The 27,802-nt window shown below is 32.6% G+C and overlaps 1 protein-coding gene across 1 annotated transcript; it reads left to right on the top strand.

Annotated features, from left to right (window-relative positions):
* F13B (coagulation factor XIII B chain) lies at positions 1-27,802 on the top strand. The gene is made up of 12 exons (XM_025429734.3): positions 1-291; positions 3,514-3,714; positions 5,512-5,697; positions 7,779-7,955; positions 8,817-8,993; positions 12,039-12,218; positions 12,306-12,488; positions 13,800-13,982; positions 17,084-17,284; positions 18,231-18,413; positions 22,753-22,962; positions 26,188-27,802. Exons 1-12 carry the CDS (start codon positions 228-230, stop codon positions 26,190-26,192), a joined length of 1,950 nt encoding a protein of 649 aa, XP_025285519.1. The 5' UTR covers positions 1-227; the 3' UTR covers positions 26,193-27,802.

Raw genomic sequence — 27,802 nt, forward strand, 5'->3', positions numbered from 1 at the left:
GTATTCTTACTGGACTCTGGCATGAAAAGTGTTGTCCATGAACATAGTCTGTGTTATTTTGGAATTATTCAAAAATATTTTAAATGAAATATAAGTTTTGTTACAAAGACACTTAGACAGATGTTGTAAATAATTAACTTTTTCTTCAAGCAAAGTATTGTGTACTTACTGAGGAGTCCCTAGTGCTTTAGAATTGTTAAAAATCTTTGTTGGGCACACCATTGAAGATGAGGTCGAAAGATTTTTCTTTTATCATCATATTCATCATCTCAGGAAAACTCTTTGCAGAAGGTAAAATTAATTTGTAATATTCTCTATTCTCTAAAAATTATAAAAAGGAATTTTAACATACATTTAACTTGAACTTTTATTATAGACTTTCGTTTTTATGTATCAACTTTATAAAAAGCATATGTCTTATCATTTTAATAAATATTTAGGCAGATTATTTTTCTCCTTTGGGCATAATTAGTAAACTATTCCTATAGTGACAAACTTAGAAAAACAAAACAAGACAAAAAAAAAAAAAAAAGAAAGAAAGAAAGAAAAGAAAGAAACAAAAAGCCATTTCGTATCACTAGGTTTTAGAACCTAAATACTTAAAAGGGTTTTTCAAGCCAACAGTACTGCCACTTAGAAGTTGTATGTTAACCTTAATTCTAATTTCATATTAGAATTCATTACTAACATGGCAAAGTTTGTATAATTTAAGTTTTATGTTCATAAAGTGAGAGCTTAGTGTGGGAAATTGGAGAAAGAAATAGCCATAATTCATCAAAATTTTTGAATCTTCACCCTTTTTTTTTAATTAAAAAATTTTTTTTGAATCTTCACCCTTTGATGTTTATACTAATTTGTTCATTGGTTGAAATTTTTAAGTAGTGATTAGAAGGAGGACCATAAAATTGATCATGCAGACAAGGACACTTCTGAGAGTGAAGTGGAGCTCTATTAATAATGATGTTGGACAACGATGTAAGTTATGACTGTACTGATGAACTCCCTCACTCTTAGAGATCTTTATCACCAGACTGCCCAGTGTGTGAATAAGTGTGCCTGAGGCAAGCAGAGTACGTGCAGATTATTGAGGAATAGTTAATTGTGCTATTTATTAAACTGTAAGGAGAAAAAAAAACCAGACAGGATAATGAGGTGTCAGCAAGAGTGAATATACAAAATAGGAAACCACAGCAATAAGACTTTCCTAAAATAAACACCTAAGGGAATTTATTGAAACAAGATGCCCCATGGATTATAATTGCCTTTTAGGCAATAGTTTACTACAAATTTCTACCACAAAGGATCTGCAATTAAAATTATGCAAGTAAAATAAATAGAATTAATCATATTTAATACATTCAATTCTACAATAAGATATAATTTTTGCATGAATAGTTTACTGTCTAAACTAAATATTGCATGAATATTTTTCTGTCTAAATAGGGAGACACCAGCTGATAGAATTTTCTATCATCTTTACCATGAAGACATTGTATTTCTAGATAATTTCCTGATTATTACATAGTTATCTCTTCTTTTACTCAAACAAACCAGAAACGAAAAAAAAAGTAACCATAATTTCATATTTCCATGCTTTCTCTCACCCCCATTAGGAACATTAGGGGTAAGAATTGAATTTAATGTCACTTCCCATTTTATAACATGCAATTATCATTGGTCTATGAAATTGCCGCTTTTGCTTTATTTATGCATTTCCTCCCTTTGTCCCTGACCCTGAATTCTATTTCCCTTAGCATCAAACTGGGAGCCACTAACAGGTGTTTGATATATTCTTAAATATTTAACTATCTGAACTGTGTCTTGTTTTGTGCGTGTGCTTTACAATTCACATAAATGAAAGCTTGCCATAGAGTTTATCTTCTTACTATTTTGTTTTACTTGCTATCATTTAAACATATTTCCATGTTGCTGAATCTATTTTGTTACTTTCAACTGTTACACAGTGTTTCAGATATTTTAGTTATCCAGATTCCTAGTGATGCACAAATAGTTACCTCTAACTTCCTTCTTTTTTTCTAACTTCCTTCTAACCACAAATAACTCTAAAATGACTGTGTCATATAATTATCTTATTTAGTTGTGACAATTTTTCTGTGAAATGTGTGTTAACAATACTTCGTTGTCTACTTAAAAGTTGCTAAGAGAGCAGATCTTAAAAATGCTCATCACATGGGAATAAATTTGTAACTGTGTGGTGACAGACATTAACTGGATTTATTGTGAGATCACTTTGCAATATGTGCAAATATATATGTACAACCATTATGTTGTATACCCCAAACTAATATAATGTTATACATCAATTATATCTCAATAAAAATTATCTCAGTAACTATAATATTTACTTCTGTGTGACAGGCTTCTTTCACTGAATAATATGTTTATGAGATTCACCATTCAGCATTCACCACAACTGCATGATATTCAGCATTGTATTGCTGTACAATATTCCACTAGACGCATGTCTAAAATGTGTTTATCTTTTCGGTCATGAACTGGCATTTGAATTGTTTCCAGTTTGAGACTACCTGAATAGTGCCGCTATGAACATGTCTTTAGGTGCACAGATAAATACTTTTATTCCTTCTTTCATTTTGTCAATGTGGTGTATTACATTGACCAATTTTTGTATGTTGAACCATCCTTGCATTCCGGGGATAAAGCTCACTTGCTCATGGGTCCTTTTAATATGCTGCTAAATTCCATTTGCTAGTATTTTGTTGAGATTTTTTGCACTGATGTTCATAGGGATGAGTGCTTTTTAAAAATGGTATGTGTATGTTCTGTCTTAATATTGCCAAAGAACACTGAGTACTTTTTATGAGGTCTGTGACCATTTACATGTCCTGCTTTGTAAAGCTCTTGTCCAAGTCTGTTATTTTTTAATTCGTTGTCTGCCTTTTATTTAAAAAAAACGGCATTCATTACAAAATTTTGTAGGTTTGCCTATCTCAAGCAAAATTTCAACTATTCTAGAACTCTGCTATCCAATATGGTGGCCACTAGCTATATACAGCTATTGAAACATGGTTAGTTCAAATTGGGATGTGCTGTATGAGTAAATATACTCTGGAGTTCAGACTTAATAAGGAGAAAAAAATGAAAAATATTTTTAATATTTTAATGGGTCAGATAAAATGTATTATTAAAGTTAACTTCAACTACTCCTTTTATTAATGTGACTATTAGAAATTTTAATTACATATGTGGCTTGCATTATATTTCTATTAGAAACTGCTGTTTCACAAAGTTAGGGAAATCCTCCCTGAGGAAGTGGCCAGACCAGTTTTATTCTGACTTTTGGTTATTGGTGATTGCTAGCAGATTAATTCTGATTGAAATAGAAGTCCCTTAGAAGGTAGGTATTAAAAACAAGTACTTGTTAAAGTGGCTACAGATACTGTGAATTTAAAAATATACTGTCATGCAATCACACATTTCATGGTTTTAGATATGTTTTTCAGTTTTCAGCTTGATATTTATTCATTTCAGAGAAAACTTGTGGTCTTCCTAGTGTGGAAAATGGAAGAATTGCACAATATTACTATTCTTTTAAAAGATATTACTTTCCAATGAGAATAAATAAAACACTGTCATTTGCCTGCTTGGCTGGTTATACAACTGAAACTGGAAAGCAAGAGGAGCGAATCACATGTACCCAGGAGGGCTGGTCTCCAGAACCACAGTGCTTCAGTGAGTCTATGGGCTGTGTCCTCAGAATATTTATAATACTTAAAGAGATTAGTCCATAAGGGTCCAAAATAACCTGGTGGGTGGTGAAACCTTTTGGTTGATGAAAACAAAATTACTGGCCCACTGACTCTTTTACAAAATGAAGGCATATTCTGAAATTCTGAAACAATATTTCTTATTAAAATGTCATTGTCTTTGTTTTTAATAGTCCTATAAAAAGAATAAGGATAATTATTGAAAATGATATTATCATATTGCAAGAAACAGAGATGCAAAAGAGTTACTTTAAGGATTGAGGAACCTAAACAGATAATTGTGCATAAGAAGCCAGAAAAATGCTTGACTCTGGTCTTAAGAAGAATAAGATTATTACTCTAGTGTTTTATCCTTTGAAAGACTCATCTCTCCTTTTTGTGCCAACTTCTCCAATAAATTCAGAAAAGTGTGTTTTCTGAATTTTGAGTTCAAATTTGAAAAAAGGAAATCTGATTGGTTCATCTCATTATTTCATGCCATGGTACCCTATAGTCAAACCATTAATGAGCTTCTATTAGATCAGCTGACCTCTTTTGAGCAAAGGATTCTCTAAGCTCTGTTTTGCAGAGTAGAGGCTTTAGTTGGGTCTGTTTCATTTAGAAAAAAAATGAATATGATGGTTACAGAGGTTGTTATATCTAGTGAACATATCCATTTGGGATAATGATCCTTTCCATGAATTGAGAACATACCATAAATTTAAGCATAGCACTTTTAGTATTAACATAGACCATAGATTAACTCTAATAAATAAATAAATATTCATAACTAGTACTTAAAAATAAACATTAGCAAGAGCTTTGAAATAAGAGCCAGAAAAGAAGAACTCAAGTTGAGTATGTAGTCTAATGGTTAAGACACAACCTCCGCAGTTAACCTGCCTGCATTGGAATTCTGCTCCACCACTGGGTAGTGGGCATTGTGAGCCCAAGTTTCTCACCAATAAAATGGGCATAAAGCTACTGCACTGAGATAATTCATATAACATGCTTGCCACACAGCAGGTACTCCATATATTTAAACTCATATTAACCTTGGACAAGTCTCTTAACTTTTGTGAATTGATTTGTTATAAGGGTCTAATAGTACGGCTTAAAAAATTATTGCACCCCATTCAGTGCTGAAGTAAATTTATCATCTAACACAACACTATTGTAAGTGTTAGCTAAAAAATAACTGCAAACTCAAAGATTTTGAATTACATGTCTGTGATTCAGTCTTGGTCTACACGGACTGACTGGACTGGCTATGCAGACTTACTATGTAGGAAATCATTTGCTGAATTGAAAAAAAATGAATGAATAAAGTTTTCACATTAAGGTATCTGCAGACTTATTTAAGGATCCATAAACTAGGTATATGCTTTTGTTACATGGTGTTAAAAATTGTCAAACACAGTAGATTTAAAAATATTAGGAAGAAAATCCAAATGAAATTTCTTCTATTAGCCACTAATGATAGTTAGTGGAAGAGCTCTGTTATATTTTCTAAAAGTAGATGTGAGAAGAGTGGGATTCACTACCAGAACTGAAGTTAATCAATACAAAGAGTGTCATCGTTGAGTTGAATCAAATTTTGAAGAAATTTGGTGCAGAACATGCAGGATAATTCCAAAATTAAATCAAATCAGGAACTGTAGAGTGAAATTTTTCTCTCCCCTTTAAATTTCAATAATAATATTAAACTTTTGCCTTAGTTTTACAATTAAGTAAAAGACAAGCTTAATTTCACCAAGTTAAGCAAAGACATTTTTTCCCATAGAAAAGTGCACTAAGCCTGAGCTGAGAAATGGTTACATCTCTGATGTAAAATTAATGTACAAAATTCAAGAGAACATGCGTTACGGTTGTAATTCAGGATATAAAACCACTGGAGGAAAGGATGAAGAAGTGGTTCAATGTCTTGCTGATGGATGGTCTCCTCAACCTACCTGTAGGGAAGAACATGGTATGTGTTTAAGAATCACCTCCTAAAGCCCAAGATAAGGGACTGAGAGGATAGTACTTTCTTATATTGAAAGACATTTTTATTTAACAGAATTGATTTTTCATTATGTCTGCAAATGCAAGATGTTGATATATTGTTTTTCATATATGTTAAATGTTTCCTTAACCCAAGAGTTGAGAACTCCCACAACTCTCCTACTCCACTAGTTCCTATTTAATTTTTTAATATTAATAGACTTAATTTTAGAGCAGTTTTAGATTTGCAGAAATATTGAGCAGCTTGTACAGAGAGTTCCCATATACCCCTTCCCACTCTTGGCCACATACAGATTCCCCTCTTAATGACATTTTGCATTTAGCGTGGTATATTTGTTGCAATTGATGAGCCAATACTGATATGTTAACCAAAGCTCATACTTTAGGGTTCATTTTTCGTATTATACAAGCTATGAGTTTTGTCCAATGTGGAATGACATGTATCCACCATTAGGATATCATACAGAATAGTTTCAATGCCCTAAGAAGCCTCTGTTTCCATATTCATCCATTTTTCCTTTCCATCAAACCCTTGGCAACCACTGATCTTTTTTTTAATTATAGTAAATACACATAACATGAAATTTACCAATTTAACTATTTTTAAGTGTACAATTCAGTAGCGTTCACAATGTTGCATGACCATCCCCATTTTTTCCAAAACTTTTTCATCAACCCAAGCAGAAACTATACCCATCCCCCCTCTATCCCCCACCCTACCCCAGTACCCGGTAACTTCTATTTTCTATCAATTTCCTTATTTTAGGTACTTTGTATAAGTGGAGTCATTCAATAATATCCTTTTACACTTGTCTTATTTCGCTTAGCATAATGTATTCAAGGTTCATCTGTGTTGTAACATGCAACAGAATTTAATTTCTTTTTATGACTAAATAATATTCATATATATATGATAGATACCTCACATTTTATTTATCCTTTTATCCATTTTTTAAAAACTTTATTTATTTATTCATGAGAGCTACAGAGAGAGAGAGAGAGAGAGAGGCAGAGATGCAGGCAGAGGGAGAAACAGGCTCCATGCAGGGAGCCCGATGTGGGACTTGATCCCAGGACTCCGGATCACGCCCTAGGCCGAAGGCAGGTGCTCAACCACTGAGCCACCCAGGCATCCCTATCCATTTATCCATTGATGGACACTTGGTTTGGTGGCAGTTCCTCTAAAAGTTAAACATAGAATTACCATACTATCCAGTAATTCCACTTCTAGGTATACACCCAGAGCAATTGAAAGCAGAGACTCAAGCAGACACTTGTACACCAATGTTCCTAGCAGCATTTTTCACAACAAAAGATGGAAGCAATTCCTTCTTTATAGTAATGAAGAAAAGAATGGAATGGAATAAAATGAAAAAAAAAAACCCTAAGCCTATTTCTTGCAACATAAATAACTATTTCCTTTATTAGAGGAGAATTTGGGATAGTATCATTATTTTTATTAGTAAACCAATATCAATATATAAATAATCCAATAATTTGAATATACATATTTTGCTACTGTGTTGTTAGTCATTTAAATTGTACAAATCCTTAGATGACACATAATCAAAAAATTGTTACCATACAAGACTTCAGTTGAATTCTGACCTTTTGCCAAGTACACTAGACTAGAATTTAGAGAAGACTGGTGGCATTAAGACACAGGTGTATAGGGCAGCCCCAGTGGCCCAGCAGTTTAGCACTGCCCTCGGCCCAGGGTGTGATCCTGGAGACCCAGGATCAAGTCCTATGTCAGGCTCCCTGCATGGAGCCTGCTTCTCCTTCTGCCTGTGTCTCTGCCTCTCTCTCTCTCTCTCTCTCTGTAGCTCTCATGAATAAATAAATAAAGTTTTTAAAAAGACACAGGTGTATTAAAAAAAAAACAGGAATAGAGAAATGGGACACTGGCTATTCATCAATTTTGCCAAAGGTTAATTCCACTAAATGTGTTTAAGATTCTGTGAAAATACGTTTTGAGATTGATTTTTAATATTATAGCTTTAGTGATAAAGTGCACAAAATAAATAACATTTATTTTTTTTTTAGAAACATGTTTGGTCCCTGAATTATATCATGGAAATTATTCCACAACACAGAAAACATTCAGAGTGAAGGACAAAGTACAGTATGAGTGCGCTCCTGGCTACTATACAGCAGGAGGAAAGAAGACCGAAGAGACAGAGTGTCACACGTATGGATGGGCCCTCACACCAAAATGTACCAGTAGGTCCTCATTTTAAAGACAATCCAGTCTCATTTTAAGACTTTGTCTCATACAGCAATGTTTATAAATTGTCCCACTAGTTATGCTTCATTTTTCATACTTTTTGGGGTTTTTTTTTTTGCTTCTAGTTTTAACTATGCTGATCATAGGCTTTGATCATTTAAAGCTCTCAAGTAAAAAAAGAACTCCTTTTAGTTCAGTTAATTATTTAATAAACATAGGAATTGACAAGATTTTATTATATAACAAAATATAACATATAATATAATGTTATATAATTATATATAATAATCATATATAATTATGATTAATATTATATTTATAATATATAATTATATCAATAATATTTATATAATATTATATAATATTAATTATATTATATTTATTATTAAATATATATTATATTTATTTATTATATAATATTTAATAAATATAGTATATAGTATATTATTATATAATATATAATAGAATATAAATATATTATATAATTATATATTTATAATATTATAGAATATAATATATGAATATATATTATATTATATTATGATTAATATATTAATATAATATAAATATATTATATAATTATATTTTTATAATATATGATATATAATATAATATATAAATATATTATATTATTATATTATGATTAATATATTGTTTATATATGATAATTATATGATTATTAATATAATTATATATAATATAACATATAATATAATGTTATATAATATAATTATATAACAAAATATGGCAAATTAACTAATTTCTATTCCAGATATAGTACATAAGTAGTAGGTAAACTTTGTTCAACAGAAAAAAAATAACACTCTTTTGTATTTCATTTGTTCTCTCATTTTTAGAGTTAAAATGCTCTTCTTTAAAATTAATACAAAATGGTTATTTTCATCCTATTAAGCAAACGTATGAAGAAGGAGATGTTGTTCAGTTTTTCTGTCATGAAAATTATTATCTAAGTGGATCTGACTTAATTCAGTGCTATAACTTTGGTTGGTACCCAGAATCTCCTGTATGTGAAGGTAATTTTTAAAATTTCATACTCACACAAAATATCATGCTTTAGCTTTAATTTCTCTGAAAAAAAATGTTTTGATATCTAATCCTTGTCCTGAGTCTTATTATTTTTAAGTTTGAGGTAGAATTTAGTGATTCATCAGTTGCATATAACATTCAATGCTCATTACTTCAACTGCCTTCCTTAATGCCCATCACCCAGTTAACCCATCCCACCAGCCCTCCCCTCCAACAACACTAGGTTTGTTTCCTAGGGTTGAGTCACTTACGGTTCACCTCCCTCTCTGTTTTCATTTTATTTTTCCTTTGCTTCCCCTATGTTCATTGATTTTGTTTCTTAAATTCCACATATGAGTGAAATCATATGGTATTTGTCTTTCTCTGACTGACTTATGCTTACTCAACCATCAAAAAGAATGAAATCTTGCCATTTGCAATGATGTGGATGGAACTAGAGGGTATTATGCTGAGTGCTATTTTTAAAAATAAATACGGTCTTTCAAATCATTGCTATATATTTTCAGCAATATTTAATCTGAAGAAATCTTGAATTTTGTATTAGTTTGTAGAGTGGTTATAACTTTTAAACCTTTATTATAATAAATAAATTTTATTTATTGGGAATTATTAGATTCAGTTATCCCAAGCTGGCAGCTTTCTGAGGGTTCTTTCTTATTTAGATACATATTTCCTGATATGAATATACAGTCTTCAAAATGATGAGGGTAAAGAACAGAAAAATCAACAGAATATTATCCAGAGTAAAAATGAAAAATATGGTCCTCAATTAAGAGATATACTAAAATGTAATGTCTATGGTAAGTTTCTATCACTGGACATGTACAAGCAGATAGTATGATCACCCGTTGGAAGACAACAATTCAAGAGTCATTTAAACATACCTACAGGGATCCCTGGGTGGCGCAGCGGTTTGGCGCCTGCCTTTGGCCCAGGGCACGATCCTGGAGATCCAGGATCGAATCCCACGTCGGGCTCCCGGTGCATGGAGCCTGCTTCTCCCTCTGCCTGTGTCTCTGCCTCTCTCTCTCTCTCTCTCTCTCTCTCTGTGTGACTATCATAAAGAAAAAAAAAAAAACCATACCTACAGTGATATATGAAGGAGATCCAAGCCTAGCAGAGGGAACTGATTTGAAAGAGTAATTGACACAATGTGACAAATATGATAAAGTCATGTATAAAGTATTTGAACAAACATTGAAGGTTTTGATTGATATTGTGTGGGATAGCATTTTTGGAAGTAATGTAAAATATTTGAATTGAAGGAGTTTGAGAATTGGGAATGGGGAGAGGTAAAGGTCTTGATAGCTTCTATTTTCCCTGTAATATAGAAAATCGTCATTATTGGTAGACAAGAGGAAGACAAGAAAGTGGAACTTGGAAGAGAGGATGAAGATTTTTAACAGATGCTAGGAGAGGTGAAAAAGGAAGATGACCACGAGTATGAGATGGGATTGCCCAGAATGAGCCTAACTTCAATGTTTTTGTTCTTAATTTTCCAGTCCTGCTCAAGAGCTTTGGTCTAATAGTAGAGGAAAAAAATGTTAGCAAATTATCTGTAACGTGTTATTCCAGAAATAAATAGCAAGCTACTTAAAATCTACTCCACCCTCCCCACCCAATTAGTCAGCATGCCAATGTGCCTGTTATTTTCTCTAGTAAATAGTCATTAAATGTAGGGTGGGCAGTGCAGTTGGCTGAATAATAATAAATTATATCCTAATCTCTGGAACCATTGAGGTACCTTACTGATATGGCAAAAAGGACTTTGCACATGTGATAAAGGTAGGTATCTAGAGGTAGGAATAATTTCTGGGATTATCCATGTGGGCTCTAAATGTAGGAGGCAGAGGGAAATTTGACTACAGAAGAGGAATAGAGATGTGACAATGGACCAGAAACAAGAGGTTGGAACAACAGGAGAAAAGGTCATGTGCCCAGGAATGCGAGCAACCTCCAGAAGTTTGAAAAGGCAGAGAACCTGATTTATAAAGCTTCCAGAAGGAATGCAGCTCTCCTGACAACTTGATTTTAGCCCAATGAAACTGATTCTGGACTTCTGGCTTCCAGAACTGTAAGAACAAATTTGTGTTATTTTAAAACACTTAATTGTAATAATTTTTCCCAACATTCCTTTGAAAAGAAATGAACACAGTCTGTGATGTAGAATTGTTAAGGAGATTTTATTTCAATCATATAGACATAGGTACAAGAACCACCACTTAATAGTTAATTTACCTACTTCAAAAGTTTTATTTTATTTATCTATAATATGAGAAAAAGAATTGTCCCTGCTTAATAAAGCTATTTTAGGATTAGAGGAGATAATGAATGCTGTTTTAATTTGCTTGCTTTTTTGGTTTCCTATTGGTGCATAACAATGCTATTACAAGTTTAGCAGCTTAAAACAGCACACTTGTGTTATTTCACAATTTCTGTAGATTAGGATTTGAGCACAGATTATCTGGCTCCTCTGCATTCCTGTTGGACAAGACTGCAATTAAAGTGTCAGCTGGGGCTTCAGTCTCATGTGAGGCTTGACTGGGGAAGAATCTGCTTTCAAACTCGTGGTTTTTGGTAGCATTGAGTGCTTTGCAGATGGTTGAACTGCAAGTCTCAATTTCTTCCTGGCTGCCTGCTGGAGGCAGTCCTTTGCCTATTGCCTTTTTGCCTTCCCCATTTGGGGGCTTATAATGTGGGAGCTTGCTTTTTTATCAAAATCAGCAAGAAGAGAGTGTCTCAGCAAGAATGGCCTTATTGTACTATGTTGCCTATCACGCTGCATAATCACATACATCCCATCATCTTTGCGGCATTTGCTGGTTAGAAGCAAGTCACAGTTCCTGCTTACTTGGAGGGTTATCACACAAGGAAGTGAACATCAACAACATCAAAAGTGGAGCTCAAGGAGGTGACCCTAGGATCTGTCTTCCATACTTCCTATGGTACTTGGCTTAAAGAATGTGCTTATTAAATCTACCTATTATAGTTTTGTAATTATATGGCTAAATATGGTGATTTTTTTATATAAGGAAGAAGAAATCGATGTCCTCCTCCACCTCTGCCTCTAAACTCCAAAATCCAAACACATTCAACAACTTACCGTCATGGAGAAACAGTTCATGTAGAATGTGAGCTTAATTTTGAGATACAAGGATCAGAAGAAATACGTTGTGAAAATGGAAAGTGGACAGAACCTCCGAAATGCATTGGTTAGCAACACCTTAATAAGCTTTCCCTAAAATGAAGTCTGCGTGTGTAGCTAAATGGTCTTTTTTCCTTAATTTGTCTCTTTTCAGAAGAAAAGAAGACACCCTGTGGGAATCCACCCTTCATTGAGAATGGTGCAGCAAACCTGAACTCTACGATTTATTACAATGGGGATAAAGTGGCATATGAATGTAAAAGTGGGTATCATCTCCGTGGAGCCACAGAAATTACTTGTAAACGTGGAAAGTGGACACGTCCTCCTGAGTGCATTGGTATGTATGCTCGATTTACCAGCAAATAGCTAAGCCTGTTGCATAAAATCTGTCATTCTTGTTATTCAATCCAAATACTTTTAGCAAGAGACTACTGTTTAGAAAGGTTAAAAAATACATTGATTCAGCACCTACTCTGCTACTTTTTTTTTCTGTATATGCAGCCATCTTAGAATTTAACCCAATATAAAGAATTGGGAAACTAAAAAGAATTTTGAATGTACAATAGTGCTAAGTATTGTTATCTGACCTGTTTGATACTATGACTTGAGCTTTATTTTTTATTTTTATTTTTATTTTTTTTGACCTGAGCTTTAAATGAAAGCACATAAGTAACTCTGGATTGGGTAACTGGCCATGATCATGCTCTACTTCCTCTCCCTTCATGTCCTACAAAGTTACACTAAGGCACTCTGTTCCTGCCTTTGAGTCAGTCCTTCTGATATTGCTTATGCATCTGGCCAGTCTGAAGCCTACACCCTTCTGAGACCTTTCCCTGGTCTTTTGTTTTACTGACATGCACAACCAGGCTATGCTGCAACCAGGCTATGTTGCCAGGCTACTCTTCCCATCATCCTTCTCATTTCTTGATCTCTCCTAGAAAGATCTTCACAAAGATGTTTACTTAAGATTTACTTGTTACATGAGAGAAATGCTATTAAGGATGCTAAAGAAACAAGCAGAGTGAGAGAAGAAATAAAGAGAGAAAAAGTGGAAAATTTCATCCATGGATTGACTGAGATCTGAGATGAAAAGAATGAGAATTAAAAAGTAAAAGTGGATAATGACAAAGGATAGTTTTAGAATTGACCATAATCCTCAGGTTATTGTTTATCTTTCTACACATTTTAATAATATTTGTATCATGATTCCTTCATAAGCAAGAAAAGTGACAAATATGCATATGTTTGCATGTTTAGGCAAATGGCTGTTTATTCTTACTTAGTAAATTTTTAAAAAATATTTTATTTATTTATTCATGAGAGACACACAGAGAGAGGCAGAGACATAGGCAGAGGGAGAAGCAGGCTCCATGCAGGAAGCCTGATGTGGGACTCGATCCTGGGACTCCAGGATCATGCCCTGAGCCAAAGGCAGATGCTCAACCACTGACTCACCTGGGCGTCCCTTACTTAACAAATTTTTAAAATATTTGGGCTGAATAGCATTATTCTTATTTCTGGAAAATTTAAAGATCAATTGTCCTGAATAATATAATACAAATATTGAAGAACAGTAGTATGGATAACTATATGATATCATTATGTTGTTATAAGTTCATATTAATTTGAAAATAACCTCTTTCCTTAGAAAATATTGAGAATTGTAAGCCTCCACCTAATGTAATAAATGGGGCTGTCGTTGATGGATTATTAGCAAGCTACACAACAGGATCCTCAGTGGAATATAGATGCAACGAATATTACTTATTGAGTGGAGCAAAAGTATCTCATTGTGAACAAGGAGAATGGTCATCCCCACCTATTTGCTTAGGTAAGACAGAGAACACATTATATATTTTTTTTAAAAAATTTTTCCAGCTTTATTTAGATACAAGTGATAGATAACATGAATTTAAGGTATATGAGGCAATGAGTTGGTATACATATATGTTTTGAAATGAGTACTACAATAAGGCTAATTAACATTCCCTTCACTTGACATTGTCATAGTTGTACTACCAATGATCTTATCATTATGAGAATGCATTTAAGATCTACTGTCTTGGCAACGTTCCCGTATTCAAAAGAATATTGTTAACTCTAGTCGTCATTATGTACATTAGATCCTAGAGCTTATTCCTTTTATAACAACGCATTGAATTTCTTTTACCATTATGTTTGTATTTTATGTGATTTTTATGTAACATTTTATATAGCATGGGAATGAGGATTTTTGTATAAATCCTTTTCCCCAAGTGTTTTCTCTTCTCATTTCTGTAAGCAAAAAATCTAGTATCATAGGTTCTAAAACTACATTAGTTCTTAACTACTGCTTTTTTAAAAAATTGTGGTAAAATATGAACAACAAAACTTTACCATGCTAGCTTTTTTTAAGTGTGCATTTCAGTGGCATTTCAATAGATTCACATTTTTGTGACTGATTACTTTTTGTGTTTTCTCCTAACTGAAATCTCGCCTTATTATAATCCTCATCATCTCTCCCTATATTGTCTCCAGAATGTCATTTGGAGAGAATAATCAATCCAATTCTTTCCTTAGTAGAGAGTATTGTTAATAGCTTTCTCAGCTGTCAATTCCTCACTTGAATGGTTACCTTTGTTCTATTTTGTTGAGCAAATAAGAACATGTTTGTGATTACTTTAAATATATTTTGGATTAAGACATGGTGTAATTAACATTAATGTTTAAGTGGAGACTTAAAGGAGCTATCAAAATAATTATCTAAGTTGAGATAACTTTAAACACTGATCAATTGAGTTTATTTTGATTTGATTTGGTTAAGTATTAATATATTAATTATATATGCTTATATATATCAAATTAATATATTTGATAGAAATGCAATTGATTTGTCTATTAATTTTGTATCCTACAATTTTACTGAATTCATTTTTTACTTTTAATAGTTTTAATGGAGTCTTTAGGATTTTTGTGTATAGTAGCATGTTATCTGCATATAGTGACAGTTTAACTTTTTCCTTATTAATTTGAATGTCTTTTATTCCTTTTTTTTTTTTTTTTTTTTTGCCTCTAATCGCTGTGGTTAGAACTTTCAGTGCTACATTGAATAAAAGTGGTAAGAATGGACATCTTTGTCTTGTTCCTGATCTTAGAGGAAAAGCTTTCCATTTTTTACCACCAAGTATTATGTTAGCTGTGAGTTTATCATATATGGCCTTTATTTTGTTGAGGTACGCTCCCTCTAAACCACTCTATTGAGTGTTTTTATAATGAGTAGATGGTGACATTTGTTAAATGTTTTTTTTTTGCATCTACTGATATGATCAGATGGTTTTTATCCTTTGTTTTGTTGATGTGGTATATTACATTGATTGATTTGTGACTATTGAAACATCCTTGCATCTCCAAAATAAATTCCACTTGATCATGGCAATGAATTTTTTAATGTGTAGTGGAATACAGCTTGTTAATAATTTGTTGAGGATTTTTGCATCTATGTTCACCGGGGATATTGGCCTGTAGTTATCTTTTTTTCGTAGTATCTGTCTAGTTCTGGTATCATGGTGATCCTGGCCTTGTAGAATGTATTTGGAACCGCACTTTCTTCTTTTATGTTTTGGAATAATTTGAGGAGAATAGATATTAACACTTCTTTAAATGTTTAATAGAATATGCCTATGAATCCATCTTGTCCTGGACTTTTATTTGTTGGGAGGTTTTTGGGTTTTTTTGTTTGTATGTTTGTTTGTTTTTAATTACCAATACAATATTGTTACTAGCAATTGGTCAGTTCAGATTTTCTATTTCTTCCTGATTCAGTTTTGGAAGATTATGTTCCTAGGAATTTATCTATTTCTTTTAGGTTGTCCAATTTGGTAGCATATAATTTTTTGTAGGATTCTCTTATAATTCTTCATGTTTCTGTGGTGTCAGTTTTTACTTCTCTTTTGTTTCTAGTTTTAAATATTTTTGTTCTCTCTTTTTTCTTGATGAGTCTGGCTAAAGGCTTATCAATTTTGTTTATCTTTTCAAAGAAAGAGCTCCTGGTGTCACTGATCTTTTCTTTCTTTCTTTCTTTCTTTCTTTCTTTCTTTCTTTCTTTCTTTTTTTAGTTTCTGTATCTTGTATTTCTCCTCTGATCTTTATTATTTTTTTTCCTTCTACTTATCTTGGGCTTTTTTTTGCAGCGGGAGTGCTCCTTTAGGTGTAAAGCTAGACTTTTTTGGGATGCATAGCATATATATTTACAGTTGTTATATGCTCTTGTTGGAATGATTTGTTTATCATTATGATTAGACAGTGTTTCTTGGTCTCTTGTTACAGTCTTTGTTTTAAGGTCTCTTTTGTCCAATATAAGTATTGCTACCCTGGCTTTTTGCTTTTTTCTTCTATTTGCATGGTGTATCTTTTTATATCACTTCACTTTTAGGTCTAAAGTGTGTCTCTCATAATTTAAACAATATATTTTTTAGAATTATTATTCTTAATTCTATTGACTTTTAAAAAAAATTTATTTATTTGTTCATTCATTCATTCATTCATTTAAAAGCGAGAGATAGAGCACAAGCAGGGGAGTGGTAGAGGGAGAGGAAGAAATAGATTCCCTGCCAAGGGGGGAGCCTGATGCAGGCTTTGATCCCAGGACCCCGGGATCACAAATCGAGCTAAAGGCAGACAGTTAACTGACTTAGCCACCAAGGTGCCCCTTAAACAATATTTTTTAATGTTCAAATTAAATGGTTTTAATTTATAATATAACAATAATAAGAAAAATGTATAAATTCATTTGTTAGGAATAAAGTGTTTCTTATGTATATGTGTGAGGAGTTTTAATAATGTTAAATATAAAACATTGCTTTTGATACCTGTCAAATTTTTCATTTTAAATATATATTAAGCTTTATATTTGCCAAATAAGTAAATAATTTAAAAGACTATTTTGTTTTACAGAGCCGTGTACTATTAACGTGGATCGCATGTACAGAAATAACATAGAGATGAAGTGGAAGTATGAAGGAAAAGTCTTACATGGAGATTTAATAGATTTTGTATGTAAACAAGGATATGACTTATCTCCATCAAACTCATTGTCTGAATTGTCTGTACAGTGCAATAGAGGAGAAGTGAGATATCCTTTATGTATTAGAAAAGGTAAAACAGTGCTTTCTGACAATTTATCAGGTGATCAATATTATCACTTGAGTTCAAAGTATATGAAAGACCCTATGCAACTCAAAATTATTATCTTCTAATCTATAAATTGGAAATGATCTGATCAATATCCAATAAGCACATACACTTAAGTAGGATGACATTGCTGACATCTTTTAATTCCAATAAGTCAATTTTATGAAGAGAGAAATTAGTAGGTCTTATAGATATCACCAGACTATCAGAGGACTGATACCCCTTTTGTGAACAGTCAACAACTCTGGAAAACATTGCTTTTCTTGGGGTTTGCTGGAGAGTATTGTTTCAGAAAAGGGCTTGATGCAGATTTAGAGATTCCGTATTCTCCTTGGATATGGAACTATTTTATTACTTTTAATAAGAAAAAAATGGAAGAGGATGCATACAAAAAGCATGGCTTCAAAGGGGCTTCATACATTTTCACTTTTGATTAGATAGAAAGAGAAAAATAAGATCATGATCATTAATACTTTGCCAGTTTTACATATGTATTTCAATATTATAAATAAAATTGTAACTGCAATAATCACTTGTATAGTATGAAGTTATTGTAGAACTATGCTCTCAATTATTTAAAAAATGACAGCTACTTAAAAATATTTTTACATGAAATATCTCATTTTATTTCTTTTTTAAAAGATTATTTATTTTAGAGAGAGAGACATATTGTGGAGAGGGGTGGGGCAGAGGGAGAGAAATCCTCAAGCAGACTCCACACTGAGCACGAAGCCCCAGATGGGGTTAATTCCACACCCCTGAGATCATGACCTGAGCTGAAATCAAGAATCTGTGCTTAACCAACTGAGCCACCCATGTGTCCCTATCTTATTTTATTTCTGTAGCAATTATTAAAGTATTAGAGGTTTATTATAAAAATTCATTGTATATTTTTAAATCATTTTTGCAGAATCTAAAGGAACATGTGGAGCTCCTCCACTTATTAAAAATGGAGTCATAATTAGTTCGACATTAGGCATCTATGAAAACGGTTCCTCAGTAGAATACAGATGTTTTGATCACCATTTCCTTGAAGGGTCTAGGGAGTCCTATTGTTTAGAGGGAGTGTGGACTACACCACCATCGTGTTTAGGTATGTACTATGAAATATCCACCTATTTAATAAAATAAAACCATATTTTGATCACTTTCTATTTTCTGTTAGTTGATATAACACTATTATAATGCTTAGTTTGCTATATTTGTGCATCAGTATACTTATTTCATCATTGGTTTCTATTCTTTCCTACAGATAATAAATAACTATAGTCCAGCCTGCCCTAACAAATATTTATTAAATACAAACCACACACCAGTTACTGGTGTTGTATGGGGCTATTAAATGAACAAGCCATAGTGGTGCGGATACATGTGTTAACAGTTATCATTCTGTGTGATCGGTACTATAATAGAAAATATGAGTACAATGGGGAAATAAAGATAAAAAGTTGAAGCAAGTTATGCCTTATTAGTGAAGCATCTGAGTAGAAGTAACAGTATCTACCAAGATTCTCAGGAGGAATAAAAAGGCAGATCTTTAAATAAAAAGAAAAAATTTTTTCCATTTCTGACTTATTTACTATCTTATTTCACCAGCTTGGACTTGAGTATAATACTGAGTAGAAGAGGCAATGGATATCTTGTTTTCCAAGCTGACAAGTAAAATTTTCAATAATTCATCTTTAATTATAGGGTTATAAATATTTTAAAATCAAATTTAAAATATAGATTGGTACCATTTCTTCCTTGATAATTGCAAGAATCCACCAAACATGCCATTTGAGCATAGAGTTTTCTTTGAGGAAAGATCCTGACATCTCTCAGTTTTGATAGGGTGGCTTATAAGAATTTGCCTGTAATATCTAAATTGTCAAACTTGTTGACATAATGTTGTTCACAACATCCTTTTACATTCATTTTAATGCCTTTAGTGGTATGTCTTTGTTATTACTGCTATTAAGACGTATCTCTTCTTTCTTTCTTGACTGTTTTGCTAAGGGTCTATAACTTTTTTTTTTTTTAGAAGTTTGGGGTTTTTTAGAAAAGATTTGTTTATTATTTTAGAGAGAGAGCACACAAAGGAGGGGAAGCAGGGGTAGAGGGAGTTTCTTTAAAACACTATTTTAAAGCATACTTATTCAGTCTGACAATCTTTCCTCTTATGGTAGACTATTGAGTCCTTATACATATTAAGATAAATACTGATAAATTTTGGTTTATAACTACCATCTTACTATACTAGATATATAACCTATCTATTCTGTATTCTTTTCTCTCTCTCTCTTTTTCTTTCTTCTGGGTAAATTAATTCTTTTTATACCATTCCACTCTCTACTACCTTGTCAATTATACTTTCCTGTTGGCTTCCTTTTACTGTTATCACTGAGACTACATAATTAACCATGATTTATTACAGTTGAATATAAATTAGTACTTTTACCACTTTTCTAGGACCCAGAACATTTTATCTTGATTTACCCTTCCCACTTTCTTTATTACTGTGTCATGCATTCTCATTCTACATATAGTTTAAGTCCCAAAGATACAATGAATATTAGGTTGTCCAAAAATAATCTTTTAGATTTATTTATATGTTTTTCAGTGATTTTTTTCTCATTTTCCTCTGTTTTTCACTATTTCTGATAGGGATCATTTTCCATATGCCTGAAAAATATTTCTTTATTATTTTCTCAGTTTTTGTTTGTCTGCAAATTTCTTTATTTTCCTTGACTTATGAAGAGTAATTTTACTAGGGATAGATTTCTAGCTTGATTCTCTTTTTCTTTCCATGCTTTAAAAGATGTCATTTTATTCTTTTCTGTATTTTATAGTTTTTGTTAGTAAATGCCATTCTTAATGGTACTTCTTCAAAACTAGGTTTCTTTTTGTACTCTACTGGTTCTGAGATTTTTTTCCCCTTTATTTTCAATAGGCTATTTATGTGGGGCCTTCACGTGCATTTCTCCAAGCATTTCATTCTTCAAGTTGGTAGCACTTCTTGAATCTGTGGCTTGATTTTTCAAAGGTCTAGAAAAAAAGTTATCTAACTTTTATCTTCTCTTTGTTTCCATTTGGCAATTTTTTATTGATATATCTTCCAATTCATTAATCCTTCCAATCTGCTTTAAACTCATCCAATGAGCTCTCAATATCCTTGTATTTCTAGAATGCCCACTTTATGCTTTCTTTTTTGTATATTTCAGTTGTCTGATGAAAGACAGTCTTAACATCTATTTCTTCACCATGTTAATCACACTTATCTTTAAGTCCTTGCTTGCAGACTCCATTATCTGAATCACCTGGAGGCCTGTTTCTATTTCTAGCCTAATTTTTTTTGCTTATTCTGTTAACAGTTGATTAAATATCAAATATTATGTATGGAAAATTTTAGAAGTTTGCAACAATGATGTCATCTTGTTCCAGAGAAAACTCATCTCCTTCCAGCTCATAGTGTAGGGGAAATTGGCCTCAATCTAACTAGAGATGAAGCGTTTTCTAAGCGTATCTTCAGACCTTTGTTCACCCCTACTAATAGAATATAACCCCGAGGGCTCTTCACTAAGAGTTTGGTGTTAGACAAGTTTCCTCCTTCTTGACTTTCTGCTTGGCTCTTTATCCTCTCTCTTTCTGCAAGTCAAGAATAGGCAAATGCTTCAAGGGAAAAGCCAGAGCAGAGTACCCTGTTTATTCTCTGCACCTCCCATTCCTGAATCCTTGACCCCTCAAGTCCTGGCTGTCATAGCTGATCTAAATTTCCAATTTTCTATCCTCAACAATGGGAGATTTCCAAAAGCTCTGCTAGCTCTATGTTTGCTGTTCACCATTCTCTACAGTCTCTCAGCTCATGCTGAGAATCAACAAATGCTCCAAGAGCAAAATGCCACACAGAATGTTAGACTCATCTGGATGAGCTTTAACCAGAACCTTCGCATCTTGAGTATTGATTGCCTTAGAAATTCACCTCTGCCTTGAGATACTTGCTTCATGTCTGTTTTCAGATTTTCTAGTTTTTAGTAGAAATGCTGGTCTGATATAACTATTCTGTCATAGCTGAAAACAGAAGGTCCATGAATTAATTTTTAACTTGTTTTAATTAAAATTTCATGTTTTGTAGAACCATGGCATTTTTTTTGGGAATTTTAAATTATAGTGCCATTTGACCTCATTTCCAAAGATATTTTGCAGTAACTATAAAGATTCTTTTAGAGTCTTTCTGATTATTTTTGTTCATTCTTATTCTATCTATAGAACTGCTAGCATAACATCTGACACATTGAGATTCAATAAATACTTACTAAAAATATTGAAAAAAGATGTTTGTTAATGTTTTACAGTTGTATGATTCATATGTTCTATTAATAACTCTGGACCTTTAACCTACCTCAGGGCCTACTGTTTAGTCCTATGTCATCCAGGAGGCAAATAAGGACACACTCCATTTCCTGAAATAACTTGACATTTTGAAAGTATCAATATTTTGGAAAAAAATCAAAGAAATTTGTTGGGTATACTAATAATTACCTTAAGTTTTTGTTTTAATGCATTAGTGGAAGGACACAATAATGTTTTCAATGTTCAGAATTTAAATCATCTTAATCTAATATTGATATTCCTTAATAACTAAAAATTTAAAAGGGGGAAAACTGTCAACCCCTCTGGAATCCATCAAGTCATAGAGTTTGAGTCATTGTTGAGAATCCAGCTTCTTTTTACATTTCCATAAAATCTATCCAACAATCAAATACTTTGTCTCATGGAGATTTTATTTGAGTTTCCTGAAGAAAAAAAAAATAAGAAAAAGAGTGTCATTTCAATAATTATTAGCAACTATCAATGCTTTTTATAAAAACACCTTTTTTAAAATTTATTTTTTATTGGTGTTCAATTTACTAACATACAGAATAACCCCCAGTGCCCGTCACCCATTCACTCCCACCCCCCACCCTCCTCCCCTTCTACCACCCCTAGTTCGTTTCCCAGAGTTAGGAGTCTTTACGTTCTGTCTCCCTTTCTGATATTTCCCACACATTTCTTCTCCCTTCCCTTATATTCCCTTTCACTATTATTTATATTCCCCAAATGAATGAGAACATATAATGTTTGTCCTTCTCCGACTGACTTACTTCACTCAGCATAATACCCTCCAGTTCCATCCACGTAAAAACACCTTTTTTTGTTTGCTATCCTTAAAACCATAATGGTATAAAACTAAGTGACTAGCAGGACATACACTTTTTCCAAATCCAGGACCACAGAGATAAATGGCAGACTTTTTCTGTGAGCTTTGAACATATTTTCTGACTCAAATATTAATTCTGACTTGGTTGCCACTCTAATGCCTAGGAATTTTAAGGTCATCATGAATAGGAAACGCAATGCTCCCTGTTAATGCCAAGATGTGTCAAGATAATTTTCTTCTTTTTATTTTTCAGAGCCTTGCACATTATCTTTTGTTGAAATGGAAAATAATAATGTATTCCTGAAATGGGATTTTGACAATAGACCGTATATTTTCCATGGCGAGTATATTGAGTTTCTTTGTAAGAGAGATACATATATAGCTGAGTTCTCAATGATTGGATCTGAACTCAGAGTACAATGTGACAGAGGGCAGTTAAGATATCCAAGATGCATTCACAAAGGTAAGGAGAAGCTAGTGCCTATAACTGGTTATTTTCTTCAGATTTTTATTCAAGAGATTCTTTATGTTATAAATTTCAGAGATATTAGGTTCAACAAAATTCCAACTTTATGGTCATTATATAGGAAAAAAAATTTTATTGTTTTCAGCCAAGCAGACTCTGACAACTTTCTGAGTTGTCTGAATTCGAAGTGTTGTTTGCTATTTCATATTTGTGACACTTTGGCACTTGGGCAAATAAATTGATTCATATGTGCAATATTTAAATGTGAGAAACAACTTATATGTTGAGATAGAAAGTTGCGTTTTCTTCCACTTCCCAGTATAGGTACAAGTGTAAGTTATGGGAAGATGGAAAGATGGGAAACAAAGTTGCACAAATCTTTCTGCTGATAGAACATATTAATAACAATGTTTAAAATTGTTATTTTCAGGAACGTATTTCTGTGTAAGACCTTGAAAACACTAAAGTGTTTCCTTATGTGACAACTTAAATATATATATATTATACTTTTTTATTTGTTTTTTCCTCATTCTTTTTTGGTTTTTATTTGAGCACAGTTTACACACAATATTACATTAGTTTCAAGCATACAACACAGTGATTCAACAATTCTATTGTTATGCTGTGCTCACCACAAGGGTAGCTATGATTTGTCATCATGCAACGCTATATAATACCATTCATTATATTCCCTATGCTGTACCTTTCATTCCCATGACTTATTTATCCATAACTGGAAGCCTATATCTCTCTCACTAAGTCCCCTTTTCTCATTTTGTCCATCCTTCTATCCTCCTTCTGTCTAGAAACCATCAGTTTGTTCTCTGTTTATGGATCAATGTCAGCTTTTTGTTTCTTTGTCTTGTTTTTTAGATTCCACATATAAGTGAAATCATATGGTATTTTTTTTCTCTGTCTAATTTATTTAAAGACCCTGAATAGCCAAAGCAATCTTGAATAAAGAAGAACAAAAATGGAAATATCAAAATTTTAGATTTCAAAATATACTACCAAGATATAGTAATCAAAATAATATGGCACTGGCACAAAATAGACACATAGATAAATGGAACAGGATAGAGAGCCTAGAAATAAACCCATGCTTTTATATGGTCAATTAATCTATGACAAACGGGGCAAAGATATACAATGGGAGAAAATAAGTCTTTCAATAAATAGTGAGAGGAAATCTGGACAGCTACATGCAAAAGAATGAAACTGGACCACTTTCTTACATGATACACACACACACACTCAAAATGGGCAAAAGACCTAAATGTGAGACCTGAAACCATAAAACTCCTAGAAGAAAACAGATAGTAATCTCCTTGTCTTTTGCTTTAGCAACATTTTTCTAGAGGTGTCTCCTGAGAAAGAAAAACAAAAGCAAAAATAAAGTATTAGGACTACAGCAAAATGAAGAGCTGCATAGAAAAGGAAACCATTGACACAACAAAAAGACAACCCACTAAATGGAAGAAGATATTTGCAAAGGATATATCTGATAATGGGTTAATATCCAAAATATAAGAAGAATTTTATTTTTTTAAAGATTTATTTATTTATTTGAGAGACAGTGGAAGGGGGAGGGGCAGAGAGAGAGAGAAAGAATCCTAAGCAAACTCCATGTTAAGCATGGAGCCTGATGTGGGACCTGACCTCAGAACCCTGAAATCACTACCTAAGCCAAAACCAGGAGTTGGATGCTCAACCAACTGTACCATATGGGTGCCCCAATAGATGGAAAATTTAAAAGCCTCCCAAATGCAGTGCCTGGATGGCTCAGTCATTTAAGGATCCCACTCGATTTTGGCTCAGGTCATGATCTCAGAATCATGAGATTGAGCCCCTTAGGCTCAATTCTCAGTACAGAGTCTGCTTAAGACTCTTTCCCCCTCCCTCCGCCCCTTCTCCCACCACTCATGCTCTATAAATAAATAAATAAATAAATAAATAAATAAATAAATAAATAAATATTTTAAAAAAAATAATAAATTAAAAAAGGGACAGAGGACATTTCTCCAAAAAAGACATACAGATGGCCAAAGACATGTGAACAGACAAAATGATGCTCAACAGTGCTAATCATCAGACAAATGCAAATCAAAACCATGAGATACCACCTTCCACTTGTCAGAATGGCTAGAATGAAAATGAGAAGACATAAACAAAGGTTGACAAGGATGTGAAGAAAAAGGAACCCTCGTGCCCTGTTGATGGGAATGTAAATTGGCACACCCGCTTTGGAAAATAATATGCGGGTTTCTCAAAAAGTAAAAATAGAATCACCATATGATCCAATACTTCTATTTCAGGATATTTACCCAACAAAAACAGTAATTCAAAAAGATATATGCACCCTTTTGTTTATTGCAGTATTGTTTATAATAGCCAACATATGAAAGCAGCCCAAGTGTCCATTGATAGATAAATGGATGAAGGATATGTAAGATATTAAATATATAATGGAATATTACTCAGCCATAAAAAGATGAGATCTTGCCATTTGTGACAACATAGGTGGATCTAGAGGGTATTATGCTAAGTGAAATAAGTCAGAGAAAAACAATAACCTTTTTTATATTTCTTTATGTATGAATGAAGAATAATCCCGTTTTTAGTAAAATATTACAATAATACAATAAAATGATCTAAATCACTTTATAGGATTAGGATTTTGACACTTTTAAAGATATAGTATAAAATGGAAATTGTACTTTATGTTTAATTAAGAATATTATAGAAATAACTGAATGCAAAGTGTACGTGGTTTTGTTCTGATCATTATGAACAATGAACAAAAGGACATGAACAACAAAAGGGCAACTTTTTAAATACTTTGAATAGTCTGTAAAAAATACTCATAAAACACTCATGGGTAAAAAACTAAAATTTTTTAACTATGGTAAAATCAGGATAGAAAAATTTTATATGTATTTATGTGTTGTGATGTATCTCAGATTTCTCATTTCAAAAAGAAAAAGGTAAGTGACTTAGAAAAAATTGTTTAAAAATTGTATTATTGTATCAAATGGCACTGAATTTTTAAAAAGGAATTGGTGGTATAATTTACCAAGTCTATCTACTTGCTTTTATCCATAACTAGCTAAAACAATGACTAATTATATGAAATATTGAAGCACTGAGATTATAATAAATACTTGACCAGAAATGTTGCTTATTTCAAAAATCTCTCTTCCTTCTTCTCTCTTTCTCATCAAGGATGATGTCTTATCAACAACCCTTAAGGACATAAAATATATGGCAGAAAGAAGAATGGCGTATCATCACATCATTAAATCCTTTACAAAACATAATTTTTAGAAGAAAAATTACAAATCTCTACATTTTAGCTTTCTTGAAGATTTAAATATAAATTGTCTATGTCAAATATTTTTTATTTATAAATAAGCCAGAACATGTTTCCTTCCTAGTTTGACTGAATTGACTGAATTCCATCTGTTAAAAAGATTGATCCATACGTCAAAATGTTTGTTTCCTAATATCCATTCATTGTGATATGTTGTTGCCTTCGAGATATTTGTCCTTATCATATTCATTAATATTAAGGTTTTCTGTTACTCTTAATTCAATCTTTATGTCACTATTAATGAACCAAACACACTAGAGATAAGAAACTATACATCTTATTGGAAGATTTACTTTATTAAATACAGAAGAGACTTCCCTTTACACTTTCTAAATGTAAAGAACCTTAAAAATTAATTTTAGGGGTGCCTGGGTGACTCAGTGGTTGAGTGTCTAACTTTGGCTCAGGTCATGATCCCAGGGTCCTGGAATTGAGTCCCACATCAGGCTCCCTGCAAGGACCCTGCTTCCCCTCTGCGTCTCTGCCTCTCTGTCTCTCATGAATAAATAAGTAAAATCTTAAAAAAAAATAACTATAGTATTAGCTTAAAGGCTAATAATTAAATTTTGAATTGGTGAACTATCCACATGTTAAAACGTTGCCCAAGGAATATGGCTAAAAACAAATAACAACTCTTTCCATTTTTATATTTTGCACTTTCAAGTAATTGTTGGAATGATGCAGATTATAACATCAAAAATCAGTCCTGCAGCCTGACATTGTCAGTATTACCAAGGTCTGTTGAAGACTTTTTATACCCACAGTGTCACTTTCTGATTTGATTAACAGTTATATATCTAATTGTTATTAGGGTTCATTCATAAGCACTGTAATAGCACTACTTGGGTACTAGGACCACTGGTAGGACTAGTTGTTGTTATCAGAACAGCACATTTTCTTATCTAGAAGCTATTTAGTTCACCTAACTCAAGACCTTCTCAATATGATGACATTCTTTAAATCTCCAAGTAACAATTTTCTAATGAAGGACAGCTAGGCCTAATCCTAGCTGTGGATTACATGTGAATTCATGTGGATTACATGTGAATGTGGATTACATGTGAATTCATTATTAAACGTATATTTCAGAACTGTCCTCGAGTTCATAATCACTCTTTTAATATTCTATAGTCATTATCCACAGTGGATCCCATAACACTGAAATTTGCTTGAAATTAAATGTCAATAGAAAAGTGTTCACCACTTTCATTTGATTGAAAATTCATCAATCCATTCATAAACAATATTGAACACCTGCTATATATATCCCAGAAAACAGATTTGCTCAACTGTCTTAGGACTATGTATTTAGTATTACCATATATTCTGATTTTTTAATTGTGCAATCTACTGACTTTTCTATGTGGAGGGGGAAACTAAAAATATTTTGTGAATAATGTGGTTCACGAGCTGTCGATATGTAAACCCCAAATGTTAAATAAATGAATGTGTAAAAAAATGCAACAA

This window comes from Canis lupus, chromosome 7 (assembly GCF_003254725.2).
Source record: "Canis lupus dingo isolate Sandy chromosome 7, ASM325472v2, whole genome shotgun sequence".
In the NCBI taxonomy this organism is placed as follows: Eukaryota; Metazoa; Chordata; class Mammalia; order Carnivora; family Canidae; genus Canis; species Canis lupus.